The sequence below is a fragment of the Bufo bufo genome, chromosome 3 (assembly GCF_905171765.1).
Source record: "Bufo bufo chromosome 3, aBufBuf1.1, whole genome shotgun sequence".
NCBI lineage: Eukaryota > Metazoa > Chordata > Amphibia > Anura > Bufonidae > Bufo > Bufo bufo.
Window position 1 is genome coordinate 627248340 of NC_053391.1, and position 18326 is coordinate 627266665.

General features: G+C 42.9%; 1 protein-coding gene across 7 annotated transcripts in view; it reads right to left on the minus strand.

Moving 5' to 3' along the window:
• Positions 1–18326, minus strand: part of FRY (FRY microtubule binding protein) — a 294523-nt gene that overhangs the window by 221517 nt on the left and 54680 nt on the right. For 2 of the 7 annotated variants that reach the window (XM_040426150.1, XM_040426152.1), the window contains exon 1: positions 15903–16627. The exons of the other annotated variants lie outside the window; for them this stretch is intronic. In XM_040426150.1, the coding sequence (XP_040282084.1) occupies positions 15903–15972 (70 nt within the window). In that variant the 5' untranslated portion in view covers positions 15973–16627. Of the gene's footprint in view, positions 1–15902; positions 16628–18326 lie in introns of those variants that run through there. 7 annotated transcript variants of the gene reach the window in all.

The following is an 18326-nucleotide window of genomic DNA, read 5'->3' on the forward strand; positions in this document are numbered from 1 at the left end:
GTCAGAAACTATCTAGTGCAGTGTTCCTCAACTCCAGTCCTCAGGGCCCACCTGTCGGTCATGATTTGAGAATATCCCACAGAGCAAATACCTCTGGTAAGTCCTGATGCACTGACACTAAGGCTGGTTTCACACGGGCGTTGCGGAAAAAGATGCGGGTGCGTTGCGGGAACATGCGTAATTTTTCCGCGCGAGTGCAAAACATTGTAATGCGTTTTGCACGCGCATGAGAAGAATCGGCATGTTTGGTACCCAAACCCGAACTTCTTCATAGAAGTTTGGGTTTGGGTTAGGTGTAACATGGTTATAAGGGAAAATAATAGCATTCCTAATACAGCATGCTTAATAAAATAGGGCTGGAGGGGTTAAAAAAATAAATAAAATTTAACTCACCTTAATCCACTTGTTCGCGCAGCTGGCATCTCTTCTGTGAGGAAAAGGACCTGTGGTGACGTCACTGCGCTCATCACATGGCCCATCACATAATCTTTTACCATGGTGATGGATCATGTGACGGACCATGTAATGAGCGCAGTGATGTCATCAAAGGTCCTATTCCTACTGCACAGCAAAGATGAAGACAGAAGAGAAGCCGGGCAGCGCGAACAAGTGGATTAAGGGGAGTTAAATAATTATTTATTTATTTTTAACCCCTCCAGCCCTATTTTACTATGCATTCTGTATTCAGAATGCTATTATTTTTCCTTATAACCATGTTATAAGGGAAAATAATAATGATCGGGTCCCCATCCCGATCGTCTCCTAGCAACCGTGCGTGAAAATCGCACCGCATCCGCACTTGCTTGCAATTTTCACGCAGCCCCATTCACTTTTATGGGGCCTGCGTTGCGTGAAAAAACGCACAAAATACAGCTTGCTGCGATTTTCACGCAACGCACAAGTGATGCGTGAAAATCACCGCTCATGTGCACAGCCCCATAGAAATGAATGGGTCCGGATTCAGTGCGGGTGCAATGCGTTCACCTCACCTGTGGATAAGTGCAAGATAATGCACCTGGGGCGTAAAAACCCAAAGGCAGAATATAGAATATTTGACACAGTCCTGACCTCAGTATCTGAGGAAAGGGATTTAGGAGTAATTATTTCAGAAGACTTAAAGGTGGGAAGACAATGTAATAGAGCAGCACGAAATGCCAGCAGAATGCTTGGATGTATAGGGAGAGGTATAAGCAGTAGAAAGAGTGAAGTGCTTATGCCGCTGTACAGAACACTGGTGAGACCTCACTTGGAGTATTGTGCGCAGTACTGGAGGCCATATCTCCAGAAGGATATAGATACTCTAGAGAGAGTTCAGAGAAGAGCTACTAAACTTGTACATGGATTGCAGGATAAAACTTACCAGGAAAGGTTAAAGGACCTTAATATGTATAGCTTGGAAGAAAGAAGAGACAGAGGGGATATGATAGAAACTTTTAAATACATAAAGGGAATCAACTCGGTAAAGGAGGAGAGCATATTTAAAAGAAGAAAAACTACCACAAGAGGACACAGTTTTAAATTAGAGGGGCAAAGGTTTAAAAGTAATATAAGAAAGTATTACTTTACTGAGAGAGTAGTGGATGCATGGAATAGCCTTCCTACAGAAGTGGTAGCTGCAAATACAGTGAAGGAGTTTAAGCATGCATGGGATAGGCACAAGGCCATCCTTCATATAAGATAGGGCCGGGGGCTATCCATAGTATTCAGTATATTGGGCAGACTAGATGGGCCAAATGGTTCTTATCTGCCGACACATTCTATGTTTCTATGTTTCTATGTTTCTGCGCGGAAAACTCACCCGTGTGAAAGGGGTCTAAGTCTATCACCTGCTCAATACTAAGGAAATCCTGAAAACATGACCGGCAGATGGGCCCTGAGAACCGGAGTTGAGGAACACCGATGTAGTGTGTGGCCAGCCTTAGAATATGCATTCATATGCAGCAATGGAGTTGTTAAATGCCTCTCCATCATAGGAAACTACACATTTGGGACTATTAGCACCATTCAGATAACATCACTAGATACACATAATACATGGAGGTGTATTTGTCTTTATTCTTCCATTAAGAGCTTCCATGTCAAAACATAGACACACATGACTGCAGTGCTACTGAAAATATCCACGCAGAAGGGATGAAAACAAAGTCACGTGAAGAAGAAGAAACTCTTTACCTTTGGCAAGGGATTTTTTTATTTTTTTACATATAAAACATTTTCCTTTAATAAAAATTTCAAATAAAAAAAAAACAACAACTCTTAGCTCTTCCAAGGAAAGTGAGGTGACAACTAGTGTTGAGCGAACTTGTGCTTAAAGTTCGGCATATAAGGTTTGGGTTATCTAACCGCTACCACGGACTATAACTTATGGTCTGTGGTAGCGGAATCCATAACCGAAGGGGCTGTGCCAAGTTTTAAAGGGGATAACTAGGATATGGGATAACTAGCTGATTGCTGGGGGTCCAACCGCTGGGATCTCGACCAAACACGAGAACGGGGTCCTGTTCCAATGGAGCGGAAGATAGTGCATGCGCACTGCCGCTCAATTCATTCTCTGCAGGAGAACCGGAGATGGCTGTGTACAGCACTTTATCAGAATGGGGGAACGGGACCGTTAATTTCCATGGACAGCACACGTACCCACTGATTTTAATGTGCACACTAGACTGTGGGTCAGTGAAAAAAAAATCCCCCTCCGGCACTCCAGCTGTGGTAAAACTACAACTTCCAAGATGCACACTGGCTGTTCTCAGAACTCCACAAACATGAATGGAGCATGCTGGGAGTTGTAGTTTCACCACAGTTGGAGTGCCGGAGGTTAGCCATCACTGGTCTAACCTGAGCATATTAATATCAAAGTCCTGTAAAGCCATTTTCAATAGTATTAACACAAAACACAACATTAAATGGGTCTTCAGGGATCTTAATATTGACTACGTATCCTCAGGATAGGTCATCATCAATATCCGATCGGCGGGGGTCCGACACCAGGTGCCCCCGCCTATCAGCTGCTTGAAGAGAAGGCCTTCTTTTCATTGTTTATAGTCTCGCTGTCGACATCGCAGAGGTGAACAGGTGTAATCACTAGCCGTCACATTCACTTCAATGGGACGACTCGTTCCTATAAACTTGAATACTACAGAGCCGTCATAGAAGTGAATGTGACGGCTGAGCTGTAATTACACCTGCTCACCACTGCGATGTCGACCGCGAGCAGGTAAGGCTACTTTCACACTAGAGTTTTTGCTGGATCAGGGTTCAGCAAAAACGCTTCCGTTACTGTTAATACAACCATCTGCATCCGTTATGAACGGATCCGGTTGTATTATTTTTAACATAGCCAAGACGGATCTGTCATGAACTCCACTGAAAGTCATTGGGGGACGGATCAGTTTTCTATTGTGGCAGAAAAAACTGATCCGTCCCCATTGACTTGCATTGGGGGTAATGCCGGATCCGTCTTGCTCCGCATCCCAGGACGGAAAGCAAAATACATCATGTTGCGGTTTGCTCTCCGGTCTGGGAACGCAACTAAACAGAACGAAATGCATTTTGGAGCACTCCGTTCAGTGTTGTCCCCATTGACAATGAATGGGGACAAAATGTCATAGGGGCTCAATACCGGAAAACTTAAAACGCTAGAGTGAAAGTACCCTAAACAATAAAGGAAAGGCTGCGCTTGCATGGAGAGCGACCTTCTCTTCAACCAGCTGGTCGGCGGGGGGTGCCGGGTGTCGGACCACTGCCTATCTGATATTGATGACCTATCCTGAGGATACGTCATCAATACTAAAATCCCGGAAAACCCCTTTAACACTTTTTGTCAAGGGCTGACTTTGCATAATTTGCTTCAATATTTTAGAATAATTCAAAAAGAAAAGAAAAGAAAAAAAATCTCCTCTGTAGAGAATCCATCAAGAGTCCATTGAAGAATCAGTCACTCTCTTTATTCAGTGACTAATACAATTGTCAATTTACAGCAAAACCGGCTTCGCTTCCAGGACTAGAACACACACAACAGAAGCATCATGACATCATAGTATAAATTAATGGCAAACGAAAGCTGGGGACGGAACTCGTGTGGTTTCCATGACTATTCCACTGTGTATTGTTCAAGAGTCGCAAGACCATTACATTCTCCAACAGTGAAAACACAGTGTTCAGACAACAGACCAAACAACACGCTCCATTCTCATTTCATTTTAAAGGGACGTTACCATCCAAACACTTTAGGTCACATAATAACAGCCTATATGTGAATAAAAAAAAAAAAAGATGGTTTTCTGGGTATAGTTTTTTAAGTCACTCTTCTACTTCCTGTTTCAGCACTTTAACTTCCTGTTTGTTTGGACTTTTAGCATGGCAAACAGACTCACTTGAGTAGGGGGAGGGAAGATGGGTTGACTGACTGCATTAGAGTGCCACACATTACACTGATAAAGCAGTGCTCTTCTGCGGACATCTTTATGTAGGCCTATCAAGAGAATAAGAGGTGTCATACGGTTATCCCAATTCTACTAACGTACTATTATATACAAATATCTTCCCTCACAGCAGCAGTAAAATAATAGAGGGCTTTAGGGAGTTTTATTTCTCTGCTGACTGCTACAGAAGGAAAGTATCGGGGACATTTATCAACCTGGATTAGTTGCTCATAGAAACCAATCAGATCCACCTTTCCTTTTTCACAGCTCTTTTGGTTGCCGATTGGTTGCTATAGGCAACTAAGCCAGTTCTACTCTGCACCAGTTTGATAAATCTCCCAGTTTGTATTTCATTTTCAATGGCACAGGACTGCCGAAATGAAAATGAAAAAGTCAAAAATTGTAAAAAATAAATAAAAAAAAAGTTTTCTATGAATATTGAGTTTTTAGATTTTCTGGGTGGAGTTAGGTGGAACCCACCCCCAAGATATCATAGCCACAAATTAACTTGGTGGTATAGGTCCATGGTCTCCCAAGACGGTTTTTACACTGCACCAGCGCACAGACAATCAGAAAGGAAGTGTTCCTTCCCGATAATTGCCTGCTCGTTAGTGGAGTTGAAAATTTACATCCTCTCCTGAAAGAAAATTTAAAGGGGTTGTGTCATCTCAGACAATGGGGGGCATATCGCTAGGATATGCCCCCATTGTCTGAGAGGTGCGGGTCCCAGAGGTGGTCTCGTATCTCGTAAAAGGAGCCTGCAAAGTCCCGGAAAGCTTACTTTGCATGCGCGCCTGCCCTCCATTCATTTCTATGGGGCTTCCCAGACAAATAAATAGGAGCAGCGTCTATGCAAGCACGGAGTGCCCCCAATTATTACTATGGGGATTCTGGAGATACTCGCCTATTTTCGGTGGGCCAATAGATAGGCTTGGTTGTGGCTAGAACCACCACTTTGCCGACCTAGTTTTAGGCTTTGTTTTAGAGATAGGTGCAGGTCCCAGAGGTGGGACCCACACCTATCAGACAATGGGGGCATATCCTAGCGATATACATATATTGTCTGAGATGGGAATATCCCTTTAATGGGGGTTGTCTAATACCTGAAAAACATGACTACTTTCATCCAAAATCAGAGCCACACCTCTCCAATGGGTTGTCTGGAACTGCAGCCCAGCTCTACTGAAGGGAATATGGCTGAGATTTAATAAGGGGATGGATATGACACTGTGTTTGGAAGAAGGTAGCTAGGTTTTTCTAATGCTGTACAAAATTTAACAGTTTTTGACAAATGCTGCACTGTGGAGTCTGAATTTATGTAAATCTACTGTATCAGGTTCTCAATGGTAAGAGGCAAATTCCTGTTTGGTAGAAGCAAAGGGCTAAATAAGTACAGCACTTGGAGCTATGTTCAGAATTTATGATTACTGCCACAAGACACATGCATTAAGGAGGTGGAAGGGAACGAACAAAGCAAGAGATTAAATAAAATAGCTGAAACATCCAGCAGAAGATTGATATGAAAGACGTGTCAGAGGATCGGGAGACGGCAGTGATGTGGGATTGCTCTTTTATTCTTCTTACTTAACACATTTAGGTTTTGATTGTACGAATACAAAAACGAGATACTGTTAAGAGAGTAATTTAAACAAAAAGTAAAAAAATGAAAATATAAGCTTAAAAGGTTTGGCCAAGATTAGAGAACTGGTTCGGCTTTCTTTTTTTTCTTACCAGAAACACCTTCACGTCTCTCCATGGCTGTGACAAGTATTACAGCTCATTCTGAAATACCAGCCTGACTGAAGCCAATTTTTTGATAAAGGGCGACCCCTTTAAGATTAGGAAGGCTGTAATTCACATCAAAATGAGGCATCAATGTATATTTTAGAGATCCACTTTTCACAAATAAAGCTCCAAATCCCCTGCTTCCCTTTATACCAAAAGTGGTCGGCTCTAGTAGTAGCTCTATATCAAAAAATGTCACCCTAAAAATAAAAGTAGTTAAAAGGAGATTCATTCTGAACCATAGGATATTAAAATTGTATTCACATGTTGCAGTTTCGTTGCAGGACACATTCCGATAACAAATCTGGCGTGTGCGACTATACCATAACTGCCCTACAAGGTTGGAGTTATCTTGTTTGCAGAAGTAAAAAAAACTTTAATTAAATTTAGGCTACATTCATTCACATCACCGGTAACCTGATCCGGCAGAGGCAGAACAGTTTTTGTCCGATTGAAACCTGGCACTCATCCTACAAAGGGGCCAGTTCCTTGCTGGATCCCATGATTTTCTATAGGGTCGACAGCTGATTGGCAGTATCTGGCAATGCCGGATCCGGTGAACTCCAGAAGGCTGCTCTGTGCCAGATCATGTTATCGGTGAATTTAAAGTAGCCTTTATTCACATCAGTGCCCTTTTTATTAGAGAGGAAGGTTGGGAGGAAGACAGAGAACAGATGATGATGAAGATGATGCTCCTTGTGACGGATTCTTGTACGGTATATTTGAAACTTGGTGTAGTGGTGTGGGAATCTGTCAAATTTTGTAGCCAGCTCATAAAAGTTTGTCTAAATGACAACGATTCTTAAAATCTTTATATTTATTGCATAGCTGCTTCTAGAATGGTTTCCAACAGGGACATGAAGACTACCTTCAAAACTTAGGTCTAACTTTTTTTTAAGGTCAAAATAGAGAATTTTCAATGATGAAAATCTAAAGCTGGAGAAGAACCCTGTTCTTTTTAAAGCGGTATCTAAATCTAGAACTACTGCAGAAGCGGAACGGAGAACAGGTCTTTATAGTGGAGTATCTTTAGTGCAGTAGAAGGTTCTTTATAGAAATCCAAGGTGTTCTCATTTAAAATAAAGTCAACGTTATTGAGCAAACATTCACTTGTTTTTCTATCATTGCCTTCCAGGGACTTCACATAGGCACGTCAAACATTCTAAGCATTCTGGGTTGGAGGTGCGAACTCTATCTCTGGAACACTACTATCTCCGCATTCCATATCAGTTTGAGACGGACAGAAGACTGGCACTTCAGAGATGTGGCTATGCCCAATCAGCTGAAAATATTCTTAACTAATCCATACAAGTCTTAAAATACAAAATATAGATTGTCCCCATAACTTCCCCTACCATCCAACAGGTCCTGGTTATAGAGAAGGTTGCTTAGTTGTGCCTAAATTGGAACAATATTCCCCAGCTTGGATGTGTCAGACTACCAACAAGAAAGATTTATAGATATGGGGCAGGGAATAAAAAGTTAAATGTTAATCTAAACTAGGGTTTTTTGGTTGTGACTGGAGTTTTCACATTACAGCAAATATGTTGACAAGTAATGGGGGGGACATCATAGGGAGTACCAGACAAAATAGACAACATAGGGTTTGGTACAAAATTTTTGACAATTCCTATTTGTTAAAATGGTCCCTTGACAAAAAAGACCCTTTTTCATGAGTTGACTGAGCAGGCAATTGTCGGTAACAAACCTTTCCTGCGCGATAATTGCCAGTTCTTCAGAAGAGGTGAGAGCTGCATTTACAAGCAGCAATCACCTCCACTGCATGGAGATGACTGAATGCTACTGTGATCATTTGTCCCCATGGAGAATTACTTTTGGGCAGCAGACCCCTATTCATACAGTATAATCTGCTGCCCAGAAATGATGATTTAGGTGACCTTTACACTGGTTGACTATTGGGAATGAGAGCTCTTATGAATGTTAATGCTGTATGCAGAAGATGGTAGAGATTGTTGAACAATAGTACTCAATGTGAAGATGCTCTCAAAGGGTTTTTCTGGGTTCCAAATATTGATGAACTATCCTCAGCAGCTCATCTACAATGTATAACTTGGGCTATAAAAAGGAGAATCATAGGTTAAGTTGAAACAAAATGATATCTTGGTCCAGCAGGCATTAAAAGGGTTGTCCATATATCCCCATTTTCATCCAGGCAGCCCCCCTGACTTGAGCATCAGAGCAGTTCATGCCCCGAAGCTCTCCTTTGCCCTGTGCTAAATCGTGCAGGTCAAAAGCATTTTTTTGGAGTACTGGGCTCTCCATGGGGCTGCCAGTCGGAGGCTTCCACCCAGCAGTGAGTCCAGTAATGTCACCGGCACTGATGGGCGAGCTTGAGCGCTGCCCTAGCCTGCAAAACGGCTAGGGCAGCGCTAAAGCCTGCCTATCAGAGCCGGTGACGTCACCGAACACACTGCTGGGCAGAAGCCTCTGCTCGGCAGTGTGTTATTGTAAATAAAAGAGCCCTTGCCCTGCGCGATCCAGCGCAGGGCAAGGGAGCGCATCTGAGCATGACATGCTCCAATGCTAACATCAGGGGGGCTGGCTGGGTGAAATTATGGGAATGTCTGGGTTCAGCTCTGAACCCGGAAAACTCCTTTAACACATATTACAGAACGTGCTATGCCACCAATCACACTTGCTTCCTGAAAAAATGCACCACATTTTAAATGACCTGTAGAAGCATGTAGATTATGTAATAATATCATGAAGGATCAGGCTTCCTACCGTCTGAGGTTTACTTCTAGTCATGAGCCCAGAAGTTCAACACACAAAGATTTCATAAGAAATTATGCTGGGCCAGCATTGCTGGCCACTGACCTAAGGCCAATGGTGCAGATCTTCATCTTTGGAGAGGATCACATTGGATGCTCACTACAGGGGATCTTTTCTACAACTTCATGATATCTTCCTATACATAGCCAATAATCCACAGTCATATTTGTCACTAGAATCGCTCCAAAAAGATACATCTCATAAAACAAATTAAAATGTAAATGCCATTTCAGAGTCTTTAGAGTATTACTGAAGAGTCTGTCTTCAGTCTTCAGTTCTACTAAGCACTAAAGATGTCCTTGTGTAATAAGTCAGATAGGCAGGGTGATGGACATGAGTTAATACACATGTACATAGTCGGGGACTGAGGTAGTGACAAGAGGCGGCTGGAAGCCTCTGTATGTTACACACAGACATCTTCAGTGCTCAGTAAAACTCTGAAGACAGACTCTCTTTAACAACACTGTTAGGCTAGTTCCATACTAGCGTTAAAATCTTATCCTCATAGCCAGAAAGGGCTTGAGCAGCTCTAGGCCCTATTGACTATAATGAGACCCAGCAGGGATCAGACCCATTTCCAGCATTGATGCCAGACAAAAACCATTGCTTGCAGCATTTTTTGTCCTGCCAAATCCCGGCACTAATGCGGGAAATAGGCCAGATCCCATTATAGTCAATGGGCTTGGTGGTGCAGCATCCGGGTATGCAACAGGTCGCAATAACACACATCCGGATAGTCTCCAGCTAATCCATCTAACGTCATAACATCTGGTTAAAATGAATTCTCTTTTGTACAATGGTATACCTTTGGAAGAATTAACTAACACTAGTCATACACAATAGATACATGTTGGTCAAACCGATTGATCTTGGTGGGACAGGCTAATCATCTAATGTGTGTATGGGCCTTCTGTCTCTCCCACAAAGGCATATGGAGGTTGGGGCAGTTGGATTTAAGCACGCCCGATCCTTTTGTTATCTTTGAGATAAACCACATGCCAGAGGTTTCTGGCAGCAGATTTCAAATTAGGCCTTGGTGTGAAGAGAGCATCACCATTGCTCTTGTTGCACCTAAGCTTCACTCATTTCTGTGGCCAACGCCGCCCCTGGCTGTTTTGCCACTGCCTCGCCCTGTCAATCAAAGCAGCCAGGGAGGGCATGGCACAGGGCTCAGTCACACATTGATGTCATAGTACAGGGATAAAAATATATTGAAGGAACAGCACCACCAATCCCAATCTGGGAGTAAATGTATCAATTGTTGAAAAGTGCACGCGGGTAGAGATCCAGACTGGATCTCTGTAAAAAAATCCGCAGCACTCACCAATAGGGTGAAGAAAAATTCAGCTGCTTGAATAAATCAACTGAATTTTTCTTCACCCTATTGGCGAGTGCTGCGTTTATTTTTACATAGTAAACGGATAAATACACCTAGTGATGTCACAGTACAGGAATAACATGCACAGTCATGTAATTATAGTGAAATAATGCACACAGTGAAGTCACAGTGCAGAGATAGTACATACATCGATATCACAATATTGATAAAATACACGGTTATGTCCCATTACAGGGATAATCTACTTTGATATTACTATACTGATTGTTACAATAAATTATGCAAACAGTGACATCACATGCAAGTATAATGCACTTATGATGTCACAGGACAGGAATAACAGTGATGTCACAGTGCAAAAATGCAAAAAGCAACGGTGAACAGAAGGGAAAGTGCAAACAGCAGAAGTAACCATGGAGCTCCATAGTAAAATTGAGAATGGGGTCGTAATAGGCTTTCCACGGCACCTTATACAGTTTACCATTATCTGCACCTTGTGGATATGGCCCCCTAGTTGTTAGGTCCCATAGCGGATGCTATGCCTGCCACCCTTTGAGTTACACAAATGCTGACATATTACCCCCAGTTACAAGGGAGATTACAGGCCCCTGAGGTTGTAGCAAAGCTGTTGCGCCTCACCGCAGAGCTGATCTGGGTCTGCTAAGGCCTAGCAGCTCCTGCAGTTAGCAAGTCCCCAGTGATCAGATGATCGCTAGGACCAGAGCAAGAAGTGACTCTGTTGCTGCCTGATCTGTATACACAGTGCTCACTGAGCGATGTGTACACAGCAATGGGAAAGGCAGGAATAAAAAAAACTAAAAAAAAACACACATCTCTGCCTTCTCTATAGGGAGCACGGCTGTCACTGACAATGGGCTCACAGCTCTTGCAGCTGCACGATTGCAGAGATAAACGTGTAACTTATTTAAAAAAAAACAGCAATGTTTTGCTACAAACTACTTGTCTTGGCTTGCTGTTTTTAATGATGAAGTTAATAAGATACTGAAGTTTTAATGGAAGTCTCCGATGCCTTGGACTGGTCCCAACTGTGAGTGTTTAGTAGAAGGCTGTCCCAAGTCAAGCACCCGGAGTGCTGCATGGGAGTCAATCCGTCTATAGTACCTACAATTCTGATATGTTGTAAATACAGGATGTGTTACATGGCTGTGAGATATGTCGTCACTGCATAAATAATACAAAATAAAATAGTAATGCACAATTACAATACCCGTAAATAGAATAGCATTGATATTAAAAATGCAGACTCACTGCAACTTCCAGCAGGCGCAGGAACACAATACATTACAGAATAGATCATGGAATTTATGGAATTTTAAAGATACAAAATACATGTTGACTGCATTTCCATTTTCCCTCCACCCTGCAGCAATAAAACTTTCCAGAAAATGGACATACCAAAGGGATGCCTAAAGGGGTTGTCCCATGAAAAATATTCTACAGTTTCAAACCAGCCCCTGGATCTGAATATTTTTGCAATTGTATCTAATTAAAACATTTGCATAGCTACTCAGTTATTTAATAAAATGTATCTGTATAGTGGCACTAAATTTCTTATTTCTTTGTCCTGCTCGCTAAGAAAGCTGCACATGCTCAGTTTCATCCTTCAGATGCCTCCTGAGCTGTGATAGGGAGAGCTGAGACACGCCCCCTGAGCTGTGATAGGGAGAGCTGAGACACGCCTCCTGAGCTATGATAGGGAGAGCTGAGACACACCTCCTGAGCTGCAGCAGAAAAGACACTCCCCTGAGCTACAGCTTGATCTAAATCTAGCAGAGCAATGAATGGGGAGATCTCTGGATCCATGTGAGGTACAGGGCTGGTTCTAGTTTTTTTTTTAGAAAGACAGTCATGTGCTGTATGATGTTTGATTTTCATGTTTTACATTAGTCATGGGATAACCCCTTTAAAGGGATTCTGTCACCTTCTTTTAGCTTATAGAGCTGCGGACATGCACGGCTAGATCGCCGCTAGCATGTCCGCAATATGCCTGTCCCATAGCGCTGTGTAAAAAATGATTTTATAGATATGTAAAATGACCCTGGTAAGGAGCCCAAGAGGCTGTACTAACCTTCTTGGAGCCCAGCCACGCCCCCCTGTGAAGGAGCCCAGCACCGCCTGCGTCTTCCGAATCTCCTTCTTGCTCACAGTTAGACTGCCGTAATCTCGCCATGCGCGAGCTCGCAGCTGAGCAGTGCCGGTATAGTGTTCCTTCCCTGTGCTAGCATCAGCCTCAGGGAAGGAACTGCGCATGCGCGATCACGCGCATCGCGAGCTTACGGCGATCTAACTGTCGCGATCTATCGCTGACAGAATAAGGCAGCGTTTTGGTGTCGGCCTCCAGAGCGGAATGGTGACTGAACGAAGGCAAACTGATGCATTCTGAGCGGATCCTTTTCCATTCAGAATGCATTAGGGCAAGACTGATCCGTTTAGGACCGCTTGTGAGAGCCCATGATGGATCTCACAGACGGAAAGCCAAAACGCCAGTGTGAAAGTAGTCTAAGATGCAAATGATTCTATGATATGATGTGTAAATGCTTCTAGAATATGATGAACGTCAGATTGTATGATATTATGTAGGTTTTATCCTATATACAGACACACAAATACATACATACACATTTGATATGACCATTATGCATGATATGACCATGCTTAGCACACTGTGCCCTTCACTGCAGCACTGGCACCAGTGATTAGCTGACAGTCTAAAAGTGTATGGGTTCCTTTCCACCCAAAGGATTACAAGACATCGAGTCCTTTCCTTTTGTCTCTAACTCTCTAAACTGCCCATTTATAGAGTTGTCCTAATCTCATGTGCCAGGAGGGTCATTATAACCCACTGGTTAGACCCTATTGCATCAGTCTGTAGGAGCCTAAAATATTATGTTGCAGAGGTTTAAGACCATCATCTTAACAGATATCTTTTAAAGAAGTTGTCTTGTTTAAGTGACCGTAGCTCACAACAGTTCCCACTGAGACCTGACGATCAAGGGAGGAGGGGTAGGTCATCACGAGGCACCTACTGTTTTGCAGTCCTACAAGAGACCATTAATACCTTTGCCTTCATCAAATAGAAGGATCCAGGGTAGAAGAATATAAACCTGAAGATCTGAAGAATCCTGACCCCGAGAACTGCTATATGGAGATAAATGCATTCTACTGTAGCATAAGACACACTTCTAACTATGCACAGCATGTTAAGCACCTGACAGCATGCCCATTATGGACTGCTCATTATTACAGGACGAACATTTACCGGAGCAGAGACCGTGCAGACGGGCAATATTCAATATTAGAACATTTGGCTAATATGAGACAGAAAATCTGTAAAAGAGTCCCCAACTACCATGTGCTATTTAATGTTGGCCTCTCCGCAGGTAGCCCAGGGACTACCACAACCTCGGCACCCTCCTGTATCCCATAACACCAAGCCAAAATGCTTGTCATTGAAAATCGTTTCTGATCATTGCAAAAAACATGCACTTTTTTTTTTAATCAACAAGGCAAATTTATGGTCAAAATCCGTTAACCCCTTGGTGGGATATATTAGAACTTGTGCAAAGGAAAAATGGAGCAGAGACTAGGAGTAGACCAAAAAACCAAGAATACCTATTAACCCCTTCTCTACTAGCGCCTTACAGGTCTTTAAAACACAGTGCCCATTTGCGCGTGCAACTTTCCCTGTAAAAAAAACAAGCCCCCATATGGATATGTGAACGGAAAAATAAAAACGTTATGGCTCCAGGAAGACGGAAGAAAAATGAAAACACAAAAACGAAAAAACCTCTGGCATCCTAAGGGTTAAAATGGATTTATTTTTTTTTATTTTTTTTCTATGGCTCCAAATAGAACAGAACATCAAAGACATAATGTTCATAACTTTGACCAGGGCCAAATTTTTAATTAGACACCAGAGGCCAGTGCCTACAGACGACTCTTTGGGAAAGGACAACTTCTCCTCAAGGACAGGGATGGATTATACTATGCTTTATACACTCAGAGTTGATGGCCCTCTGTATTCATTACTTATATATTAGCTCTATACTGTAGGAGAATACTGAATACCTCAACGGTCCATGACTGGTATATACACAGACCTTATATGTTATGTTTATACTGGTGGATCACGATTTTTCAAAGGGAACATTTTGTGCCAACAAGCTCCTGAGATGCAATTTCTACACTGCCTGACAGCTAAATTAGGAGAATTATCTCCAGACTATGGTCCCTTTTACACAGCAGGTCCTAACATTAGGCTGTTTTCAATTGTATTACTGAATTTTCAGAAGTAGATAAACCAGAACTGGACCACAGTGAATGGTCATGTTCCACCAGTAAATGGCACTATATGGGACATGTATATTTATCAAGGGTACGGTGTATACATTCAAAGCTCCTATACAGAGTCATTATCCCTGATCCTGTCTGTTTACCTATAGGACAGCATAACCCTACATAACAATTGGTCTGATTTCCTTTTGAAATTCCCAGCAGGTGTTCTGCTACTATGTATTCACCAGCCTCAACAGTCCACAATCTGGATTCACCCTTATATGACAAATGAAGCAAACACACAGGGAAGCTTCCACCCTTGGCCTTATGCACTGTCCCTGCAGACTGAAGTAAATATTACTGGGCATTATTAAAAGTGTTCAGCAACAGCACCACACCCAAAGCATTTTTAATACGTTAACACAATGCTAAAAATAACTTTGCATTACTTATCACACCCTTCCCTTGAAGAGACAAGGTATGGCATCACATGCATGCAGCGTGTAATAGAAGTAAACCTGCAGCCTGTAATATTAGTAAACAGACCAGGCTGTAATATTGGTAAACAGACCAGGGTGTAATATTGGTAAAGGAGCAGGGTGTAATATTGGTAAAGGAGCAGGGTGTAATATTAGTAAACAGACCAGGCTGTAATATTGGTAAACAGACCAGGGTGTAATATTGGTAAAGGAGCATGGTGCGATATTGGTAAAGGAGCATGGTGCGATATCGGTAAAGGAGCAGGGTGTAATATCAGTAAACAGACCAGGGTGTAATATTGGTAAAGGAGCAGGGTGTAATATTGGTAAAGGAGCAGGGTGTAATATTGGTAAAGGAGCAGGGTGTAATATTGGTAAAGGAGCAGGGTGTAATATTGGTAAAGGAGCAGGGTGTAATATTGGTAAAGGAGCAGGGTGTAATATTGGTAAAGGAGCAGGGTGTAATATTAGTAAAGGAGCAGGGTGTAATATTAGTAAAGGAGCAGGGTGTAATATTAGTAAAGGAGCAGGGTGTAATATTGGTAAAGGAGCAGGGTGTAATATTGGTAAACAAGCATGCTGTACATACACAAACATATACACTGTATCCTTCCTGTTTACATCAGGCACTGTGTTTGTGCTATAGGCTGGTTCCCTGCCTGACACAGCACATTCACCCAGTGCCTACATATACATCCTATAATGATTCACATAGGGAACATTTCACAGCAGGTAAAAAAAATGTAAATATATATATATAAAATAAGGGTTAATCCAGACTATACTCACTATTACTCCAGGATTTCAGCAAATACTTGATGCTGATCTCAAAGAACCCCGAGTCCTGCTGGCTGGCCATGTCTTCTCTAGGTCTTGCTGCACCTCCTCCAAGCAGGTACAGATATAGGAGGAGGTGACTGACACCAAACTAGAGGTCAGCAAAGGAAATGAAGTCCGCAGATGGGTTTCACCTCTTCCTGCTAGGTAAGAGCCCTCATTAAAAAGGCATGAGATGCTCCTTGCAGTGTGCTCCTCCTTCACCCTGTGAGGAGGATGATGATGATCCTTCCTTCACTGCAGACTCTCTGTGGCTGATGATGATGGTGGTGAGGCTGGCATGGCAGGGTGTGCAGGGGGTGAGCTCTTCCCAGACACCTTTTGTTCCATGTAGTAGGCAGCTCTGTCTACATCCACATTGCTCAGAATGGCTCCTGCAGCCTGGAGCTGCCTTGTGTCTGCTTAAATCCTGGGGGCTGGCAGGCAGATAGGCTTCATGTGTATGCACCTCCTCCAGAAGACGCAGGGAGCCTGTTTGCAGGGATATCAAAGCTTTTCTGCTGCTCCAGTGACTGCGATTGCAAGCTCTGCAGCCCAGGACCCCCCTGCTGCCACCCTGTCCTCCCCAGACTGCATCATGCTGCGGTAGCTGCACCCACAGAGCTGCTGCCAGTGACGTCCATATAAAGCCAGCAGCAGCAGTCAGCAGTCAGCACAGTCGCAGAAGGGAAGCACTTGGCTTTGTGCTCTCATTTGCCAGCTACTGTAAACACATTACAGGGGCTGCTGGGCTCCTCTGCCAGCCATGCTCATTGCTGCCCACCTTGCATTAAACAAAGTCTTCAGATCCTGACTCACTGCTATGTCTACATGTCTAATAATGATGAATCCCAACAAGCCCTGGGGGATACAGTAGCACTAAGAAATCCTACACAGATAAGAGACCCATCTAACACCTGGCAGTTAGTCTTTCTATATAATGAGGATTAATTGCCAAAATTGTCCAGTAGGGTGAAAATTACTCAGAAATTATAGCAATTTTTCATTGGGTTGTAAAGATGTAAATGGTTCTAATGGTTTGATTGTTCTGAATACAACAACAATAATTATTAAAAGGGTTCTCCGGGTGTTTTATATTGATGACGTATCCTTTAAGATAGGTTATCAATCTCAGATCAGCGGGGGTCCGACCAGTGGCGTAACTAGAAATGACTGGGCCCCACAGAAAACTTTTGAATCTCTTGACTTCTTTGCGACCCCCCCCCACTCCTGAGACTAGTCAAGATGGCGCTCTCAGAGGAGACCCAGCAATCACTCCGTCCATTTCCTACAGTGTCTCTGTATATGGCCTCATGCACACGACAGTATTTTTTTGCGGTCCGCAAAAAGCTGTTCCGTGATCCGTTTTTGTTTCCGTGTGCCGTTTCCTTGAAGTTTGCCTTGCAAATGATAGGAAAAAAGCAGACGCGGATGACAATCTTGTGTGCCTCCGTGTTTTTTCACGGACCCATTGACTTGAATGGGTCATATTTTTTGTGACGGACTGGAAACACGGATCACGGACGCGGATGACAAACGGTGCATTATCCGAGTTTTCAACGGACCCATTGAAAGTCAATGGGTCCGCAGAAAATCACGGAAAATGGAACAACGGACACGGAACACAACAACGGTCGTGTGCATGAGGCCTATAATGTAATTTTATAACAATAAAATCTTTTATAGTCCTCCTCCTGGGTGAGCCCCTTCTGAGTCCAGGCCCCAAAGCAGCCGCTTCCCCTATAGCTACGGCCCTGGGTCCGACTCCCAGCACCCCCCACTTAGGGATGAGCGAACTTGTGTTTCATGTTCGGCGTACAAGTTTCAGGTTATTTAATAATTCCGTTATGGATTCCGCTACCACAGACCATAACATGGTCCGTGTTAGCGTAATCCATAACGGAATTCTTAGAGAAGCCGAACCTTGTACTGTACAGACCAAAAGTTTGGACACACCTTCTCATTCAAAGAGTTTTCTTTATTTTCATGACTATGAAAATTGTACATTCACACTGAAGGCATCAAAACTATGAATTAACACATGTGGAATTATATACATAACAAACAAGTGTGAAACAACTGAAAATATGTCATATTCTAGGTTCTTCAAAGTAGCCACCTTTTGCTTTGATTACTGCTTTGCACACTCTTGGCATTCTCTTGATGAGCTTCAAGAGGTAGTCCCCTGAAATGGTTTTCACTTCACAGGTGTGCCCTGTCAGGTTTAATAAGTGGGATTTCTTGCCTTATAAATGGGGTTGGGACCATGAGTGGAGTTGAGGAGAAGTCATGTGGATACACAGCTGATAGTCCTACTGAATAGACTGTTAGAATTTGTATTATGGCAAGAAAAAAAGCAGCTAAGTAAAGAAAAATAAGTGGCCATCATTACTTTAA